The 21808-nt window shown below is 39.7% G+C and overlaps 1 protein-coding gene across 1 annotated transcript; it reads left to right on the top strand.

Moving 5' to 3' along the window:
- The first annotated feature begins 2740 nt into the window (after positions 1-2740).
- Positions 2741-20640, top strand: htr1d (5-hydroxytryptamine (serotonin) receptor 1D, G protein-coupled). Its single transcript, XM_085391148.1, has 2 exons — positions 2741-3315; positions 18054-20640. The coding sequence occupies exon 2, from the start codon at positions 18949-18951 to the stop codon at positions 20104-20106; it is 1158 nt and encodes a 385-aa protein (XP_085247274.1). The 5' UTR covers positions 2741-3315; positions 18054-18948; the 3' UTR covers positions 20107-20640.
- The last annotated feature ends 1168 nt before the right edge of the window (positions 20641-21808 follow it).

The raw sequence follows: 21808 nt of genomic DNA, 5'->3' as shown, positions 1-21808 counted from the left end.
GGCACTCTTCAATTTCAGCTAAGCTGTCAAAGTCCAAGTCACGCAACCTACTCTTAATGTATGTGGCCTCTTTGGCTGCTCGTTTTCTCTACAGTCTCTGAATCAATCCAAGCACAAGTTTCCCTCGAGGTCCAAATAATTTCCTTATGGCAGTTGCTTATTTCTCATTACTGACATCTGTGCTGAATTCCACTAAAGTTCCCAGGAGTTGGCAATGCCAATATAAAAATGGATGAGATGTGGATATATGATGAATAACGCTTTCAGCATACCTCCACTTTTGGAAGTTCACTGCAAACTGGTAAACCAAGTTTCTGCAAACTCATCACTGCACAGCCACGCTCAAGAGGGTATCTGAACTGCATGCTGCAGCTGTCCACACCAGTTTAAAGTTTTATTTTGATAGAAATCACACGCTGCTCAGGTAATCTGTTGATGCCCCATGTGGAAAACAAAGCAAAAACAGTACCATACGTAAATATATAAGACCTCATGCTTGTACCAGTTTTCACCATCAGATTTTTAACATCCTTTAAAATGATAGTAATATAGTATTTGTTTGTGGTGTAAAGTGTAAGCAAGTGATGATGTGAGAGTGATTTGTGAATTATGCATGCCCTCAACTATACTCCCTTTATGTCCTGTTTTACTCTACAAGAAATAATTTACAAAATAAACATGTTAAATTCAGTGACACATGAAATGAGCACTTTTAATGATAGCATGATTGGTAAACTGCTTCCTGTGCTAATAAAGCCAGTCAAAAATAGATCAGTGTTCTTCTAACAGACTTGTATGCAATCACATTGAATTCAAACCAGGGGATTGGACCTCCGGCTGTGTATGAGAAAAAATACAGGTTTAAGGTATTGGCTTCACTTTTCAGACGCAGAAGCCAATTCTGTCTCTTTTATATACCTCTTGCTTTTAGCATGCTTCCAAATAGACTGTCTCAGTGTCTGTTTTCATTCCCAGTGAGATGCTCCAGCCCACACTCCTTTCTGGAAGAGCTTGGTGAATGACAGAGAGAAGTAACCAATTGGAAAGGCACAGCACATTTAGTTGACTGCATCGCAGCTGATCAGGCACAAATAAATCATCCTGTCATTTCCATCTTCCTCAGCGACTGATCATTTTCAATATAAATACAGCCGTTGACATCACAGCCTTTGTTTTATCGTGATTTTGTCAGAAGAGGTTGCAATAATAAAATTGGGGTTTTAGCAGTGCAAAGGAGCGACGCGAAAATCTGTCATGTAAGTCAGAACAGGTTATCTTGTAGTTAATGGTGATATTTTCTGACAACCAAGACAGGAAAATATGCCAATGAGATGAGCTTTATTGGGAATTTAGCTCTACTGAAATAAGGTACTGTATGTTATATGCAAACATAGAAGATAGAAACACAGAAAGCTACGAGCTGAGAAAAACAAAAACTGTCAAGAATATAAGCTTTTATGTGCTCAGGTGTGTCTGTGAAGGTTCTCAGTCATCCAGGTCATCGTAGTCAATCTTTTTGAGCTTGCAATCTTTTCTTTGCAAGCTCCTTTGACTGCTCAGGTGTGGTGCCTCTAAATGCGATCAACTTTGTGCAAACTTGAGAAAAAAAAGTCTTCTGATTCTGGTGTGTTTCCAAAATGAGAATCGTTTTCCATGTAACAATCATGAATTTTGAGTTCCATTTGAAGGTAAGTAGTAAATAGACTGGTACCTAAATAATGCCTTTCTACTCAGCTGAGCACTCAAAGTGCTCTCCCCAGTCACACATATTCATGCAGTGCTCTTATTTACTTTTCTAACTTTTGCAAACACACTCACACTCCGATGGATGCCTTAAGGTCACCTCAGGGTTCAATATCTTTCCCAAGGCTCTACCACTTAAGCCACAGTCCTCCCAACTAGATTGTAGCGTAATCTACACCATGCACTCACCTAGAGGCAGCAAGGCTATGAATACTTCGAGCTTGACAACTATTGGTTCTGATAAAAATCTTAGGGGCTCGTAAAGCTGGACCATCTTCCAGTTTGTGTGTATGGTACAAGAATGTAAAGAGTAAGAAGCAACAAATTGCAATAGCTTTGATTTGACACCTCTGAGTTAATCTAGAAAGAAACAAACTGAAAGCATATGCATTTTCACAAGATGATTTAAACAAAGTGTATCACTCTTTCAAGAACACCCAAGGCTCCCAAGAATGTGCTTTTCTTCAATTTTAAATGAACCTCAAATATACTTGGTGGGTTTTTTGTAAATAGCAAAGTTTAGTAGCAAAATAGTTTTGTTCAGGTACAGTACAAAATAATTTTATATGATGTTATATGACAAAGCATGTAAAAAGTGAATTCAAACTTACAGTGAGGGTTATATTTTTATTGTAAATTGGGAGGCCAACGCATGCTGCATCAGTCTTGCACAGAGCTTTAAAAATCATCCAATTTTGATTAAGGCAATACATGCAACTGGAATGCCAGCATATAAGAATGCTCTTACAATTTTAGTCCTTAATTAAAGAGCTTGGTGGAAATGTGAGTCTTTAATTTAGCCCATATGTGGATTTTCTCTTTATTTTCTCCAAAGTAATATTGTTTACTCTGTGATGCCGTCTTGGACCCTACACCCGGTCTGGAGCACCTCTAGCCAATGCTGTAACACTAACGGGGCGGACCGTCTAATGAATTACTTGGAAACGCGCCTGTGCTTGCAGCGGGTAAATTCGCTCTCAGTGCAGCCATGCAGCCAGTCTCAACTAAACCTTCTTAAAACGCAGGTTTGAATGCAACTTGTTGACGTTTCTCTAATCTTCCCGGTGGAGAATCGTTCGCATCAGATCCAGGAAGTCCCCGTGTCTTCCACCGGGAGGGTTAATAATTACTGGAGACACCCCACAACGATCTGCATCCTTGCGCATACAACGAAGGTTCGCCGGTACAGCAGTTTTCACACTTTTCAGACATAGTGGGGATTTAACTCTGGTAATAAAAAAAGAGAGCAGCTTTGCCAGTGACTGTGAAGAAGTCGTTGAAAGTGTGAGAAAGTGTCAAATATCAGATTTGAACGCTGACCACACGACCGCCTTAACTGTGTTTATACCCACACGAAGGATCTGCCTTTCAGATAAGAGTTGAAGGACCCTCAGCGCGCACAGCAGCAACATCTACAGAAGCAGATGCACTTTTAGTATAACCAGTCTGAGTTCCGACTGTTTGTACTGGACGTGCGTAAATAAAGGACGCCTCCAAAGACATTCCGGGATAGCTTTTATTCTTTTCTCCAAAAACGAAAGACTGAATATCAACAGACGAAGAACATCCACGGTACGTTTTGTTGTCTTTCTTTCTTTCTTTCTTTCTTTCTTTCTTTCTTTCTTTCTTTCTTTCTTTCTTTCTTTCTTAACCTCTGGGTAGACCGGTGACTGTTTGTTACCAATACGCATGGATCTGAGTGCGCAGAGCCGATGATTCAAAGACATCTAGTAAAGTTTATGTTTCTAAGTACAAAAAGAACTAACACAAAGACACAAGTAAAAGGGGGTACGCAATAAAAATTAAACCGCTCAGCGGAGAATTCTAAAATAATATATACAAAAGATACGACGAAGTGTGATAAGGTCACTGGCGCAGTTTACGTCCCTTTAGGATTATTTTAAGCGACACGGTAGGAAATGAAGAAATTTAAAGTAGGCTACAATAAGGCAACAATATGCTATAGACTAAATATAGAAGTCCCTTTGAGAAACCAATGCGATCTTAACATGAGCGATAAGACGTAAGAGATGTGAGATGAGAAAAGAACAAAAAACAAAACGCACATGTAGAAAACCTGCATGAACCTGCATGAACCTGCATGAAGCTCCAGTGTGCCAAAAACGGATTCACAGGGCGAGTAAGCCTGATCTTGTCGGTCTCAGCTGAAGGTTGTTGCAGCGTTTAAAGGCAAAAAACACAGTTTTGTTCAGGGAAATCAAGAAAACCCCAAAGACCTTTTAGCTCCCTAATAAATATCATTGATGTTGCAGAGTTATTCTTTTTAAACAATGGTAGCATTTATTTGCTGGACCTGACTTCATTTATTTATTTATGTAGAACGCTCTTTAAACTACTAGTTTAATTATATTTTATTAGTAACACAAAACAGAGAACAGATCAGTTGGGAAAGCTGTAGGAACTGTCATCAGATACATAAATATGCAAAGTGAGTCAGCATGTTGTAAGCACAGTAATCTAAGTGTCATAGAGGTGTTATAGGAAACATTTTTATCTGATGGAAAAAATTACTCAGACAAACTGACTGATTTAGCAAAGCAACTGATTGGTTTGAGAGATCACATTGTCTGATTGTTTTGCAGTAAATAAGACAACAATGTAAGGTGGTGAGTTAGCTGCTGCAGTATTTTAACTACAGACTATGTTTTTAAAAGCTGTGAAAAGTTTAAAGAAACAGACCCACAAGTCAAAATCAGGTGTTGATCTCTAAGAAGAAAAATGAGCAGACTTTGTTAGATAAAACGTGCCAGCTCACAGTCGCCATTCAAGCTAAAGAGTAGAATTGAATCATTTCATATTTGAGTTCTGTGATTTGCCAGGAAGGTATATAGTATTAATTCAATTCAATTTTATTTATATAGCGCCAAATCACAACAAAAGTCGCCTCAAGGCGCTTCATAGATACAGAGAAAAACCCAACAATCATATGACCCCCTATGAGCAAGCACTTTGGCGACAGTGGGAAGGAAAAACTCCCTTTTAACAGGAAGAAACCTCCGGCAGAACCAGACTCAGGGAGGGGCGGGGCCATCTGCTGCAACCGGTTGGGGTGAGAGAAGGAAGACAGGATAAAAGACATGCTGTGGAAGAGAGACAGAGGTTAATAACAGATATGATTCAATGCAGAGAGGTCTATTAACACATAGTGAGTGAGAAAGGTGACTGGAAAGGAAAAACTCAATGCATCATGGGAATCCCCGGCAGCCTACGTCTATTGCAGCATAACTAAGGGAGGATTCAGGGTCACCTGGTCCAGCCCTAACTGTATGCTTTAGCAAAGAGGAAAGTTTTAAGCCTAATCTTGAAAGTAGAGATAGTGTCTGTCTCCCGAATCCAAACTGGAAGCTGGTTCCACAGAAGAGGGGCCTGAAAACTGAAGGCTCTCCCTCCCATTCTTCTTTTAAATACTCTAGGAACAACAAGTAGGCCTGCAGAGTGAGAGCGAAGTGCTCTAATAGGGTGATATGGTACTACAAGGTCATTAAGATGGGGCCTGATTATTTAAGACCTTATTAGAAACCTTGAATTGTAAGAACTCTTGGAAAAAAACAAGGTCCTAGGACTCTTATGCCATCATTAAAAGACCCTTACTCTTATAATACCTTTATTAATACTACTGCAGTAATAGTTTAAAAAAAAGCGAGGCTGAAGTGCAGAGCTAGTGTTGCATGTTATTGCATGAGCACCGAAACAGCTTCACATTCTTATACTGAGTTTAGTTAAACAAAAATGGCGGTCACACAATGAAGGTTACATACATTACACTTCTGTTCGTGCTTCCGCTCATTAAGTCCAGAAGAAGTGAACAAGTCACTGATCGCAGCGTGCAGCAAAAGGTTGAATGAACTGCACTCAGACAGTTTCAGGCTGAAATGGACTGCTGATGGCCTATAATGAAAACAGTTGTGAACACGCTGTCAGCAGTCCAGAAGACAGTGGTCCGTTGAGGATGTCATTTATGAAAATATGCAGTTTTCGATATTCGAATATATCAGGACCGCTCACCCAAATATTTTGTGAGAAAAAAAAACGTTTTCATAGGACTCTATACAGTCCTGTCATAAGCTAAGTACATCTCATTAATCAGTAGCTTGCAGAACCACCTTTAGCACCAATAACTTTTTCTGTATGACTTTCTCAGTCTTTTGAAATTGCTTCAGTTCATTGAGGTTTGCAGTCATTCAATTATGCACACTCTCTTGAGATCCCATCACAGCATCGTAATTATCCTGAACTCTGAACTTTAACTCGAACATTGTAGCACCTTAATTGTTTTGTTTGTGCATGGCATTGTCCTGTTGTGTGACCCAGTTTTGGCTAAGCTTTAGCTGTTGGACAGATTTCCTCATATTTGACTCTAGAATATTTTGCTGTACAGATGAGTTCTTTTTTGATTTAGGCACTGCAAAGAATCTGGGTCCTGTGGCTGCAAAACAAGCCCAAATCATCACCCCTCCGCCGCCGTGCTTGAGAATCATTATACGGTATAAGGTGTGTTTATTTTTTGCTAAACATGGTGCAGTATATTATGACCAAACATCTCCACTTTAGTCTAACCTGTCCATACTGCCATGTTCTTTTTAGAGAGGCGAGGCTTTCGTTTGGAAACAAGCCATGCTTTTTTAGTGTCTTTCCAATTGTGCCGTCATGACCTTTAACATTTAACATACTAACTGGGGCCTGTAGAGTCTCAAACGTAACATTTGTTTTGTTTTAGTTTCTCTGAGTATTACACAGTCTGACCTTTGGATAAATTTGCTTTGATATCCACTCCTGTGAAGATTGTGGCACAAACCTGAATGGTCCAAACTACCAAGCTGCAAAAAACTTGTGCCTTTAGAGAGGTGGTCACACTTGCTGATGATTAAAAAATACAGTGCATGTTACTAGCAGCACAATGCTACTACTTAACCTCTTAATTCCTAATTCCGAAGCACGAGTGGTGCACTTAGTGTTTCCAATTACTGCACAGAGAGCTGTGAAAACTTTCTTTTTCACATATTGGCTGACCTAACAGACACGTGTCCACATTTATTCAGATATTCTTCCTTACTACTTTGATTTATCAACTCCAGGATCCAATATGAGTCTTGTTTTGAGTTTACGTGCCGTGTTAGCTTTCTATTTCAGTTCCTCAAGTGTCAAAACATGAAAACAGCCAAATGGAAGTTAGAAGTAACAGTGCAGTTTGTTAAACTATGCTGAAAAAATCTATTTTCATTTCTACAGATAGAAGTTATTCTAAGTCAGTCTTCATTTCATGGTACGGGTCGCTTCTTTCATTAAATCCTCTTGTTAGTTTTCATGCTGCTGGGTTTTCGCTTTACACTGGAATTAAAGCAACCCAGAACATTAATGCTGTATCACTGGTAATCCTGCTGGATTTACAGGCGAGATTATTTGAAAGGGAACGCAATCAGTGTGAGATTTTTTTCACTCAGGAAATGACACGCCTCTATCAGTCTGTCCTCTTTTTCTGTTTATCGTTTTCCACATCATTTCTCCAGCAGCGGAGACAACCCACCACGTTGTTTCAGGCCTTGCAATGTTGTTCAAGTTTTTTTTTTTTTTTCATGATGATTTCTAACCTCAGTCACCCAAAGTTTATGTCTGTTTTCAGTCTGTTTTCCTGGCTCTCTTTCCAGGCACTTGATTTCAAATATTTTCTGGTCTTGACTCTTTTGCTTTCGATATGCCATCTCTGTGAGAGCTACAGCTGTCTGGGTTTACTCACCAACTAACCGTTACCGCTCCTTTTTAGGTGCACTCCGAAACCATTGTTTTGCTGTCAAAAAGTTTATTTTTCTGCTATTTTTAAACACACCACAACTTGACCATTAAAAAAACTTTATGTACATTATAGGCATGTGTTGAGAGGCTTAAAAAACAATGAAGAGTAAACAAAATGACAAGCTATAGTGTAATAAGAATGAAAGGGATTGCAGCTTTTGGATGAATACGTCTGTAACAAAGCAGCATCACAAAGTCTGAATTCAGTAAATCAGTAGTCACATAAAGTAACACGAAAATAAATCTTTTTTTTTGACATTAGGTGTAATGTAAACATTGTTTCCCTTGCTAAGTACTGTACATTACTATTTGTATTCTCTGTCATGTTTCCCATAGTATTAGGTTATACTTTAGTATTTGGAGTTATGGTCTATCTTTGGCTCTCTTTGCTTTTTTTGCCTCATCCATTTTTTGTCACTATAGGAAGACTAAACCTACTATAGGCTTTCATGTTGTCCTCTTCAGTATCAAACATCCGCTGTTGTCTCCTGGATGGATCGTTGATCCTAACCTCTGGTGAATCACTACCTCTTTACTTTTATGACTCATATACACAGTCTAACACAAAAGATAAAGATAAAAGCACTCCTGTTTGTCACCGTCAGGTGATATGAAATCCAGCTTTAGTACTTCCTCTTGCACTCTCTGTGTGTGTCTGTAACACACACACACACACACACACACACACACACACACACACACACACACACACACACACACACACACACACACTGCAAATTATACTGTTGTTACAATTATCTAGACAATTTTATTTATTTCATTTTTTTTTATGCCCAAGGTAACAGGCAAAGTGAATAACACTGATTATCTCTTCATCCTGGCACCTGTTAGTGGGTGGGATACATTAGGGAGCAAGTGAACATTTTATCCTTTTGACAAGGGCCAAATTATGATGGTTGGATGACTGGGTCAGAGCTTCTCCAAAACTATAGCTCTTGTGGTGTGTTCCTGGTCTGCATTAGTCAGTACTTATCAAAAGTGGTCCAAAAGAGGAATGGTGAGGAACCAGTGACAGGGTCATGGGTGGCCAAGGCTTACTGATCCAAGATACAAGCTTTTGTAGTTCAAATTGCCCAAAAAGTTACTGCTGGTTCTGATAGAACGATGTCAGAATGCACAGAGTATTGCAGTTTGTTGTGTATAAGGCTGCATTGCTGCAGACCAGTCAGGGTCCCATCTGTCCACTACCAAAACCACCAACAATGGACATGTGAGCATCAGAACTGGACCATGGAGCAATGGAAGAAGGTGGCCTGATCTCATGAAGCATGTTTTACAACATGTGGATGTGTGTGTGTGTGTGTGTGTGTGTGTGTGTGTGTGTGTGTGTGTGTGTGTGTGTGTGTGTGTGTGTGTGTGTGGCTTACCTGGGGAAGTCTTGGCACCAGGATGCACTGTGGGAGAAAGACAAGCGTGCAAAGGCATTGTGAAACTTTGGGCAATATTCCGCTGGGAAGCCTTGGATCCTGCCATCCATGTGGATGTTACTGTGACACGTGCAACCTTTCTAAGCATTGTTGCAGACCAAGTGCACCCTTTCATGGAAACATTATTCTCTGATAGCCTCTTTTAGCAGGATAATGAGGCCTGCCACAAAGCAAAAATGGTTCAAGAATGGTTTGAAGAGGACAATAATGTACTTGAGGTGTTGACTTGACCTCAAAATTCCCCAGATCTCATTCCAATTGAGCGTCTATGGGATGTGCTGAACAAGCAAGTCTGTGGACTATGGGGGCTCCACTCCCCAACTTACAAGACTTAAAGGATCTGTTCCTAACATCTTTCTGCCGAATACGACAGCATACCTTCGGGGGTTGAGTGGAGCCCATGGGTCAGGCCTGTTTTGGCAGCAAAAGGGGGACCAACACATTATTAGGCTGGTGATCCTAATATTATGCCTCATTGTTGTGGCCAGACTGCTTTGAGCTGATAGAAAGGCAACAGTAGCTCAAATAATAATTTTTACAAAGTATTTAGAAGATTACACTGTGTGGTCTGTGAGCTAAGGACAGGAAACTGAGACTATAATTTACTTGGGCTGACCAAAATTGGGAAATTGATTGAAGATTGGAAAAGTGTTGCCTGATCTGGCGAGTTTCAGCCTCTGCTGCATCATTCACAGGGTAGGATCAAACTTTGGTATAAACAACATGAAAGCATCGAGCCATCCTGCTTTATATCAGTGTTATGTCATTGATGTGCAATCGACAAACCAAGTGTGTGACACTACCATGGAAATATATACCACACTCTCTGAGGAATGTTTCTGACACCCTACTGAATCAGTGCCACAAATTCAGTTAGTTCTGAAAGCAAAAGGGGATCCACCCTGGTACTAGCAAGGCTGGAGTATACATTAAACTATAGTAAATTATTTATATTCACAGGACATTAGCTTGTCTTTATAGCCAGGCACAGGTACTACCAGTGCACTTCACAAAATTCGAATATACCAAAAGTTTTCTCAGTCTCAGTGTTCCTCCTACAGCATCCTATAACATTTGCATTCTGATAATCTCTGCACCGTGTTATTTTTTTGGGCCAGCTTTCAATGAAGGGCATCTAAGCTGTCCCAGATTTACACTCGTCCTGTTCCACTTTCAAAGGGTCACGTACATTGTATTACTGGTGCGAAGACTGTCTGCGTGTTGATAAAGTTTATTTTGTGCAGAAATGAGGAGAGTACAAAAGTCAGAATTTTCTTTTTTAAACCAGTTTTATGAAGCTGCTATGCAGCCTGTTAAAACTAACCATTTGGATGCCTTTAATTTATAGGAATGAATTTTCTACCATCTGTCACTTTCCTTCTCAGCTACTGTAATATGTCCTGAAGTAGACACAGAAAACTATCACCATACCGCGGGTTAACCTCCTCTTCTTTCCACACTTTCTAGTCATTGTCTGGCACCACAAATCAACATGAAGCTCCTTCAGTGTCCTCTAGTGCCAGTTCACTCCAAGGACTGTGTGGTCCTTGGAGTGAACTGTGTGGGTTATGTTTTTTTTAATCTCTCTCTCTCTCTCTCTCTCTCTCTCTCTCTCTCTCTCTCTCTCTCTCTCTCTCTCTAAACACACACACACATATATATATATATATATATATATATATATATATATATATATATATATATATATATATATATATATATATATCGTGTCCCACTGATCTATAACTCTGTTACTGTTCTGCACTAAGCTGCTAAAAGACAGTTTTTCCTTACACCTGTTGCAAAGAGGTGGCTCATATAGGAGATCACTGGATATGCATAAACAATTTTTGCCTGTGTGCTGACTATAATGATAGGAAACAGCATCCAAATGCATTGGCAGCACACGCTTGGCTAGAACACAGTTAAAAGGCAGTTCACCTAATCAGATCAAATGAACAATGATTATTGTTTGAAGCCAGGCACGTAGGTTTGAGGAGTGAAATCGAGGAACATAAAATGTATATTTCTTGTATTTAAATTAATCAGGGAAGTTCTTAATTCATGCATTTATTCATTTTTGACTTTCATTATTGTGCACAAGAAAACACTGACTGATGCTAAATTATGAAATCTTTAACAACAAGTGCATAGCTGTTATGTGTACACCTTCTAGGTCTGTGTGTTTTTGTGTTCGTGTCATTGTGCCAGGAACTTAATAAATTTAACTGAGATCAGAATGGCGTTGTCTGATCTATTCAGAGATGGGCAGTAACGCGTTACTTGTAACGCGTTACTGTAATCTGATTACTTTTTTCAAGTAACGAGTAAAGTAAGGGATTACTATTGCAAAAATGGTAATTAGATTACCGTTACTTTCCCGTAGGAACGCTGCGTTACTGCATTACTAAAACCGTGATTTTTTGCGAGAATGTCTCACGACAGTGACGTAAGCGAGTGCGACGTTCGTGACAACAGCTGTGTGCAGATCAACAGTGGATCACATATCGATTGTGGGAGAGAGTATGAGCGTGCAGCGTTTAAAGCGTGGAAGTACTAACCTTACTTTGAGTTTGATTCCATAAAAAGTGACAAAAACATTAGCGTCCATTGTGCGTGGGAAGAAAACTTCTTTTTACAGCGAAAAAAACCCTAAACTTCCGAGCAAGCACCGAGTAGCTACGACGTAATGGGAAACTCACAGAGAAACTCGCGGATTCTTCCATTGACTGCGGCACACCTGCACCAGGGTAAACCTCCGCCTACCGCACTCCTGCTTTACAGGTGAAAATAGAGCAACAGGACCGCTGAGTCTTTGACTTTATTTATTTTCTGCTGTGTTTTACTTGCATCTATTTGAAAGACTGAGTGTAAACACAAAAAATATTTTATTTTATGTGCTGGAATGTGTAGAAAATAGGTTTAAATGTTAAACTAATTTATTCAAGTCAGAGAATGTTGCTTATAGTTTAATTTTTACTTGATGCATAAAGTTAAAAGATTAAAACTAATAAAACAAGTTAAAAAAGAGACTTTTCCATCTGATTACATTTTGTATGATGGATTATGTAGAAAAAGTAGAATTGGGCTGAAAGATCTATCACTTTATCACCTATTCAGGTTGTAAATCGTGTTTTTAAAAAAGTAACTAAGTAACTAAGTAATTAATTACTTTTGAAAATAAGTAATCAGTAAAGTAACTGGATTACTTTTTTGGGGAAGTAATCAGTAATTAGTTACTGATTACTTTTTTCAAGTAACTTGACCAACACTGGATCTATTAGTACTGAGTACTGATACAGTAATGTAGCAACACTCAGCGACTACTCATGGGTCAGATCGTCAACATTGTGACAGGATTTGTGGCTGGTGCAATCCCACTGTAAGATGATTTCTACCCTTGAGAAGGTTTCTTATTTAAGAAATGTTATACTGATTTAATGTGTATTTGTGATGCAAAAATCAAAGTTACTTTTGGTTTTACTCATGCCAGCAGCAGTAGCTTAGCCATGCTTACTGTTTTCAGGTCATAGTAGCTGGTGTGATTATATCAACATTTGTAATCAAATTAGGCAATCTCTCATCTGAATGGTCTGGGAATAACTGTGGTTGCTGGACAGTTTCCATGCATGTCCTGCAGCAATAAACTTTACCGCTGCATCTGTGAAACCAAATGTCCACCTACGCCAGAACTGATAGTAAATGGTCTTTAAGCTCTGGTCTCTCGTCTAATGTAGTACGAGCAAGTCCAGAGGATTCACAACAATAGAGTGGACAGCAAATCTTCTACCCACTGCACGATCCAACCTGTTCCTTAAACCCAAATAAAGGTCTCTTTCAACCCAGTATCACAGCAGACATGTAACAGACAAGCCAAATGAAAGTAATCATGGGAAAGCATCTAAACAGACATTACTAACACATTTGCGTGTAAATACATATTAGCCACCTATCTTAATAGATTCTTGCATTGATGGATCCTAGAATGGACTTCATACCCTTCTTTGTCACTAGCGACTTCTTGGCCTTAAATATATCATCTGCCCCTGCTGGTACATATACGTCTGCATGCCTGTCCTTTTCACGACTTGGAGAGGCAAAGCTTGAAATTGAAATGGTGGACCTGGTCTGTTACATGCTTTGCGGTGACATTGGGTTGACTATTTCCAGCTATGTGCTCGGACAAGTTCAGTTCAATTCAATTCAGTTTTATTTATATAGCAACAAATCACAACACTCACCTCAAGGTGTTTTATATTGTAAGGTAAAGACAAGTAGTAGAAAGAAACCCGAACAATCTGACCACCCTCTATGAGCAATCACTTGGTATCAGTAGGCAGGAAAAACTTCCTTTTGACTGGAAGAAACCTCAGGGTAAAGGAGGGACAATCATCTGCTGGGCTAAGAGAGGGAGGCAGGACGAAAGAGACACAAGTACAAATTTGGTCATTGTCTAGAGTTCATGTGCGATGCACCTCTACAGATACTGCAGATGCTGTCTCAGAATGTATCATTTTACACCATCACTGGGTTCCCAGATGTCTTTCTCTGTTGGCATAAATTGAGAAAGACATAACCCTCATAAGCCCACCACACATTCAGGCACATAGCACATCCATGCTCACCTACCATTTAGTGCATGCTTGAGTAAACACTAGACATTAGCTGACAGCAAAGGTAGCAATGGCTCTGCCTCTTGGTTAAATCAATTTGTCTATCTACACTGGGCCATACGTCATATGCAGGCCTGCTGCATTTGGAGGGTATTACCCTTTCACCCAGACCAACAACCAGCCTGCCTCACATGCTGCAGCATCTGCTTGGACTTAACTCAAGCCTGAAATTAATAAATTTCTGATTTGTGAATGGCATGTGGAGCAATGGCTCCAACTGGGCAGAGATGCGGTATTGTGGGTGCTTCAGTTCTGCTTTTTGTCACACCCACATGAGTAATTTTAACTTTTTTTTTTGCTTTTTATTATTGCAATCTTGAGATGTTGTTCCCACTAAGTTTTTTAAAGGATGATAAATGCACATTTCAGCTTAGCATCAGGCCTTACTGCATTAGACCTTCAATTTCAAAGCCAGATGTAGACATAATCGCTTTCACACAAACAGTATAGAGCTAATTTTAGGCAAGGTCTGGTCTTGATTGAAAATCTTCCCCTCTTATCCATTCATTATGAATCTCATTAAGTCATTGTGCTGGAAACCAGGCCCTTAGGAGATAAGCTTTGTCCTTCACTTGTCTGATGTGTAAACAGATAAGCTGTTTAATCATCTATCATACATGCTACTAGCACATGTGTTTGTGAGTGTGTAGGTGTGGGGGTGACATTCACTAGAAACATATTAGAGTATAGCAGCTTGCATCAGGGATAAGTGAATGAATAATTCAGCGTTGTCCACAACAGTCTTATTGCAGCCTCACTCTGTGGTGCATTCAGTATTACAACACTAGGAGTAAGCGTCATTACCAGACACTCTCCGCACGAATCAGTCACTTCTGTGCTGATGCAATGAAGCACTGGGATGACTCCAAAGTAGTCATGCTGTGTGAGCTGTGTGATGTTTCACTCAGCACCTCTGACACATGTGCACATCGTGTTTTTTTTGGTGATATTTTATGTGTACTATGAATAACAATATCTTGAGCTACTCTCATACACAAGGATGACAGCGCTGTGTTTGTATGCACATCTGGGAATGAATCTCCACTCCTGTCTCTGTGTTAACCATGGTCACTGTTGTTGTTCTTCTTCACCGTGTTACTGTTTACGCTGCTGTGTGGACACTGAGTGATGATGATAGGCAGAATGCATATGCAGTAAAGCCAGAAGGAGCCATCCTAACGACTCAGTATGACGGTTTTAACAGTGGCTGCTTAGTTGTGGATCATGCATGAATCAGACCTAAAAAACAAAACAAAAATTTGATGTAACCCACTTGGATTTATAGCCAAGGCTTTTGTAAAAATTATTATTTTAGTTTTCTAATTATTAAGCAGCTGGCTTATGCTTGTAGCAACGCTCACCCTGGGGTTAAAAAACGAAAGGCAAAAATGTTCAAAACCAGCAAGTACTTACCTTCACAGTACCTTTTAATAAGGATTATTTTAAATGAAGCTGCAGTGAAGATTAGCAGGGCTTGGTTACCATTCCTTGTGTGTCTGACTCAGTTTTAGTAATAAGCTTGTATGTACAGTGAGTACTCTGTGCCCTTTTCTTGGCTGTTTAAGTGTACACGTCTTTGATGGAGGAAAGCCAGTAGTCGACTGACCTCTCAGCTATTCGAATGTCATGGTCCAGGTTTGGAGCAAAACAAAGCAAGCACGAAGAATTTGTATTGTATGATGTGAGGGAACTTTAAATAAATTATCTCAGTTTACACTAGCTGCCTTGGAGTGAAAGGAGGATCCCACAGGAGGAGATGAATGAAGTAACTACAGGCAAGGAGACTGATGACTACCCGGGCCCTGAAACGGGCTAAAGGGTTTGATCAATGAATGGATGAATTAAAACTCTTATACTTGCTAAGCAGTCCATAGGACACTTATAATGACAAAAAATGAACCACAGACCAATGAATATCAAAGCTGTCTCCACGTTTAATAGCGGTCACAGCAGAAAAATATAGAAGGTTAAGTCACTATAAGGAAGGGATGAGATGTCTTTGTCTTTAATTTAAAAAAGAAAAACAGTGGCAACTAATGTGGTTAGTACATGGTTATTAACAGTTGTTAACATGTTCACACATCTTTTCCACGTACTCTGACTAGTATTATTTTTATTTTTTAAAACAAAACTTTTAATACATTAATATATCTATGGTTTTGTACAGTAAATATACAGTAGAAAACAATTCATTTATTAAACTTACTGTTGCTAAGAAGGCATCACGGCTATGTCGCCTCACATCAACGCTAAGAGAATATCCATGATGTTGAATCAACTTTCATTTTGGAACTGTTACCGAACTATACTACGATTAGATGCTGAGACAAGGCTGCCAGCTGATGGTTATTTGCCATCAAAATAGTAGTCCTCATCCCCAACCAATCACTACAGATGGATCCCCCTCCCTGAGCTTGCTTCAGAGTTTTCTTCCTGTTTAATGGGAGTTTTTCCTTTCCACTGTTGCCAAGTGTTTGCTGTAGGGGATTGTGTGATTGTTGGGGTTTTTCTTTCTAATATTGTCTTTATCATACAATACACAGCACCTTGATTGTTGTTTCTTGTGTTGTTTAGATGTTTTAGGTTGTTTGAACTTTTTTTATTTTTTCATAGGGGTCTAACCAGCTACAGTAGTAAATCCGCAAGTACGCCATTCCACATAGCTAACTGTGACACATTTACTGTTGTGCTGCGGCATTCGTTGAAATGTTGTTAAAGAGACACCATCAGTTACAGGAAAGAGAAACTGATTAGTAATGTATTTTCCTATTTTCCCATCAGAGGTAGAAAGACACAACACAGGAACTTCAGATTAGAGTCAGCTGACCTTTATTGTCTCAGTGTTTGGATATGATTCACTTTGAGTCATGCTGCCTGTGGAGCTCTGTGGAAGTCAGCGCTGGTTGTTAGATACACCATTCTAGTCTTGTTTGGAACACCTTAATAAATATTAGATGTACTGCCAATAAATTTGGTCATTCGTGGTCCTCAGATGATGGTTGTTTTTAGCTAAATGTCTCAATAACAACTGGTTTGATTGTCCTGAAATTCGTGTTCATCTAATTTAATGAGTGAACAGTTTTTGTTTTACCTGATGGTTCTTAAGAAAACAGCACATATGAGAGCAAATACTGCAAAAACAAACCTTTATAAATTGTACTGAGGATGAATTATAAAAATGGTCATGGCCGCTTGAGAGTTTGCAAATGAATGCATCAAGACTGGTGAGACTGGCACCGAGACACCAAGAATGTTTCCTTTGCTACTTAATATGCCAATTTATTGTCACAGCCCAAGCACAATAATCCCTCTCAAGAGCCCAGCTGCCAATCAACACTTCACTTAATGGAGGTGATTTGTGGAGTTGTATCAGGAACAAACATACACTTGGAAATCGGTCTTAACAGCAATAATGTGCAAGCTGAAGGATGTGTTAAATGTGAAAAGGCAAACATTTGTAATTAGCGTGGCAAACGCAGTTGTTTGTTTTCCAGCCACCACATTCCTTAACGCTTCGAAATCACTTCAAAGCTGGTTGATGTGTGAAAAATGAAATCAACAAAATCCCTAAAAATAATTAACAACTTTGTAGACTTTGTTCTGCTAGTAACTCCTCTCCCTAATCATTTCATGTTTAAATGAATAAAACCCACTTCCCACACAAAACTCAGCTGAGATTTTACAATGTGGCTTTTTCACAGTACCTGACAAGAATAAAGATTTACATGACAATTTGCCACATACGCTATAAGTGGTAAGTAAATCATGCTGTTGCTCTTCAATAATAAATGAAAGCAAACGTGATACATGGATGGAAAGCTGGAGGGTTGTGATTAGCAGACATTTGAAGTTTTCGTTCCTTCTGGGACATAACGCCACTTTTCCACATTTCAGTTCCTATCTCTTTTGTTGTATTTGAAATTGAGTCAGCTTCCATCGTGTGATAATGTTCTGTTACTGTTGCCTGGAAGAAATATTTCCCTTTGTACCGCTACACTCCAATTTCCCATCTCCCTTCAGAGTAATGTGAATAAAAAAGTAAATACTTTAAAAAGTATTGACTTTTGAAGAAACTTTTTTCATTTTTTCCATGAAATATTCATTTGTGCTGCAATTATTGGAGAGAGAATATCGTTTTTATGTAGTTGTTGACAATTTAGTCTTACAACTACACAACAGGAGTGTGGGTGTTAATCCATGGATCAAGTCACGATACTCCTTTCAGAAATCACAGTTGAGTTTGCAGTTTATTCACATGCGGTGATTCCAGGTGGTTTGTCTGTGTATGTCTCTGTTCATATAAATAATATGGTGCACAGGATGATGCACTGCAAAATACAACATTTCTAATCATTTTTCTCTCATTTGTCTCACCTAGGAAGAAAATGCCTCGGAAGAAGCTGGATGAAAATCTGACAAAACCTCGCAATCTTTACGGACTCTACAAGTGAACATCTGTCTGACAGGCGATGCTGTGAGAAGAGAGATATGGATGTTGAAGAATTACCCATGAGCTACATTTATAAGTTTTTCCTTGGTTTGATGCTGATCCTGTAACTGTAGTGCTTTGGCTTCCCAACATCATTAGAAATAGGGAGCAAAGCCAAGTTACAGTCAGAACCTGACTAAGCTTTCTTGTGGACTTCAGAAAAGATAAGGGAGAGAGAGAGAGAGCAAGCAAACCTTTGTATCTGTTGTCATCATCTTCCTACGCACAGTTCCCTGGTTTGCTTTATTGAAAAGGAGGAGCCCATTAAAGCATTTGATAGATAGGAAAAGCTTGGTCTGAAGGTGTGGTTGCTGGCTGGCTGCTAGTTGGAGATGAGATACGAGCGTGGGGAAACGAGAGAGACAAGACGTGCCTTTCTGACGGGAGATGAATACAAATTAGGATTTTGCCCTCCTGCAGCTACACCAGTTAAGCGAATCAATACTGAAGTGGAGAAATGGTCAAATTCGTCTCTGATTCATGCCAACTAATCATCAGTATCATTAGTTCTAAACCAAAACTGTGGAATGAGTTGTTTGCTAACGGTTAATATGAAATAATTCTTTTGAATAAAAGGGTTGATGAATTAAGGAGAGATCCGTTTACAAATGCGGTTTCAAAAAAGTTAGAAAAAAAGAACATTAAAAGACGGACTTCTGGTCAAAACCATCAGTGCCACACCATCATGGCCTTTTTCAGTGTTACACCTGAACTGATCCGTGTACAGTTGTAGATTATAGATATGAGACTGGATTCAAAGCAGGTTTAACAGAGTGGAGGCGCGATGGAGCTGGACAACAGCTCACTGGACTACTTCATTAGAAACTTCACAGAGATTCCTAACACCACTACAGCACCACCCTGGAGCGAGGCCACACTCCTCGGTTTCCAGGTCTCTCTGTCTGCTCTGTTAGCCATTGTCACCTTGGCTACTGTCCTTTCAAATGCCTTTGTCATCGCCACCATCTTTCTGACCAGGAAGCTCCACACACCTGCCAACTTCCTAATTGGCTCCCTCGCCGTCACAGACCTGTTGGTTTCCATTTTAGTCATGCCAATTAGCATTGTGTACACTGTCAGCAAGACCTGGTCGCTGGGGCAGATTGTTTGTGACATCTGGCTGTCATCTGATATCACATTCTGCACCGCCTCCATCTTGCACCTGTGTGTAATTGCGCTGGATCGCTATTGGGCTATCACGCACGCGCTGGAGTACTCAAAGCGCCGCACCATGCGCCGTGCAGGGATCATGGTTGGGGTGGTGTGGGTGATATCTATATCGATTTCCATGCCTCCACTTTTCTGGCGGCAGGCCAAAGCCCATGAGGAGCTTACAGAGTGTATGGTGAATACAGATCAGATCTCTTACACCCTATACTCCACCTTCGGCGCCTTCTACGTTCCCACAGTGCTTCTCATCATCCTCTACGGTCGGATTTACGTTGCAGCCCGCTCTCGCATTTTTAAGACACCGTCGTCGTCTGGGAAGCGTTTCACCACAGCGCAGCTAATCCAGACCTCTGCAGGGTCCTCTCTCTGTTCTCTTAATTCCTCCTCCCACCACGAAGCACACCTACACTCTGGCAATGCGGGAGGTGTGGGAGGAGGAGGGGGAGGGTCACCTCTGTTCATGAACAGCGTGAAAGTCAAGCTGGCAGACAACGTGCTGGAGAGGAAACGTCTGTGTGCAGCACGGGAGAGGAAAGCAACCAAGACACTGGGCATCATCCTGGGCGCGTTCATTGTCTGTTGGCTTCCCTTCTTTGTTGGCACGCTTGTCATGGCGATATGCAAAGAGTGCTGGTTTGATCCAGTGCTGTTTGACATCTTTACATGGCTGGGATACCTGAACTCCCTCATCAACCCTGTCATCTACACCGTCTTCAACGACGAATTCAAGCAGGCTTTCCAAAAGCTCATCAAATTCAGACGGTGCTCCTGAAAAAAAGACAAGCGTGGATTAAAACTGGCATATCCAGTGAAAAAAAATGGAGCGAAAAAGGCAAAACAAAAACAATAGATAATAGTCAGAGTGGAACTACTGTGCAAAAAATGTACCATGTTGATAAATGTGATTTTTTAAAAATACATTAAATATCTGTGCATAGACCTTTAGATACCTACAGTATTTCAATTATAAAGACTTGTGCATGCATCCTACAAAAGACCCCCCCACCCCCACCTTTCCAGACATTGCGATGTGCCAGAATTCCCACACCTAAGACGAACTAAAAAAGAAGTTTGGGAAATCTATTTAATATGAGAGAGACATCATTGTTATTTCTTGGAGCAAGAAAAGCTTCTACACAGATAAGGACCAGAGTGACTGTTTGGAAGGAGCAAACTCTGAGCGACTGAATTCAATCGAGCCAAAAAAGAAAAGCCATGAAATGTATGTTGTCTTCATCTCTGTGTCACACTGTACGCTGCTTCTCCTATGTACTGTAAAGTTTCTGTGGAACAGTAAAGTACTTAGAAAGACTCCAACTTCTAAAGGCTCAGAAAAGCTTTGTCCATGTATGCAAGTGTGCATTAAATGTGTGTGCTGGTGGTGGGAGCTCTGTGCACGCGCATGTGAGTAAAGGTAGACGTGTTTGAAGAAGAAGTGAGGATTTTGAAAAGGAAACTGCATTTCAAGTCCAAATATTAATTCAGGTTTTTGTGATGGATTACACGTGCTTCATTTCCACCAAGGCATAATAGCTATAGTAGTCGTGCATGTATTTCCCCATTCATGTTTTAGAAACAAACAAATGAAAAACAGATCTGACATGTGATTTGACCATGACGAAACAGTAAAAAGATAAAATAAAAAGATGACTAAAAAAAACAACTTTTTATGCACACTCAAAAGAAATTCTGCCCAAAATAATGACTTGAACTAATTTGGTTATAACTTTGCTACGAGTACAATGTAAAACGTTACATTTAATGGAATCTGGTTAAATGAAATTTACTAAATTGGTATACATTCAGTTTATACCAAAAACGTTTTCCTTAACAAATAAGCAGCATCAGCATCATTGCTTCATGTTAACTGAGTGAATAAAATTAAAAAGTGTAAAAAATTCAACAATGAGGGATTTCCTTGTTGATAGATGTGAAATTATGTGACTCTACAGTTTTATATTCTGTTTATTTTGTAATTTATTGATGAACACAAATACAGGCCTGATTTCCATGACTGATTTGCAAACTTTTAGAGAATCCCTGAGCTCCCTACCATGAGGAACAGCACAAGGTGGACAGACTGCTGGCTATACATGTACATATTTGTGGTAGCTTCACTTTATCTCTAGATCAGTCTGACAATGATTGGATGAATCGCCCAGCGTAATGGACAGTCTTTGAAGATATTATGCTGAACCACCAGCTCAGACCCTTAAAATGAATATATTATTTATGTGCAATTTATTTGTTTACATTTCCTAAGTGTGCTTTTTGATACTTCAGCTCATTGTGCAGCAGAGTAAGGCTCTCTTACTGCGAAATGTATTTTTAATGAAATGCTTCTTTTTTTGTTGAGCTCAGCAAAGGCATCTCGATAATGGTGTACATTTTCCTCATTTTCTGTTATTTACATACTGTTACATGCTTGGACGTTCATATATTTTTGACATGGATGAAGTTAAAAAAACATGAAA

Source organism: Rhamphochromis longiceps, linkage group LG19, assembly GCF_057381845.1.
Source record: "Rhamphochromis longiceps isolate RC_006_pf linkage group LG19, R_longiceps_female_GT1.1, whole genome shotgun sequence".
Classification (NCBI taxonomy): domain Eukaryota; kingdom Metazoa; phylum Chordata; class Actinopteri; order Cichliformes; family Cichlidae; genus Rhamphochromis; species Rhamphochromis longiceps.
Note: the sequence above shows the minus strand (reverse complement) of the source record. Positions and strands in the feature narration are given on the sequence as shown.

Bases quoted from the DNA above. Each gene is read 5' to 3' on its own strand.
- htr1d (XM_085391148.1), top strand. From the start codon at position 18,949: ATGGAGCTGGACAACAGCTCACTGGACTACTTCATTAGAAACTTCACA.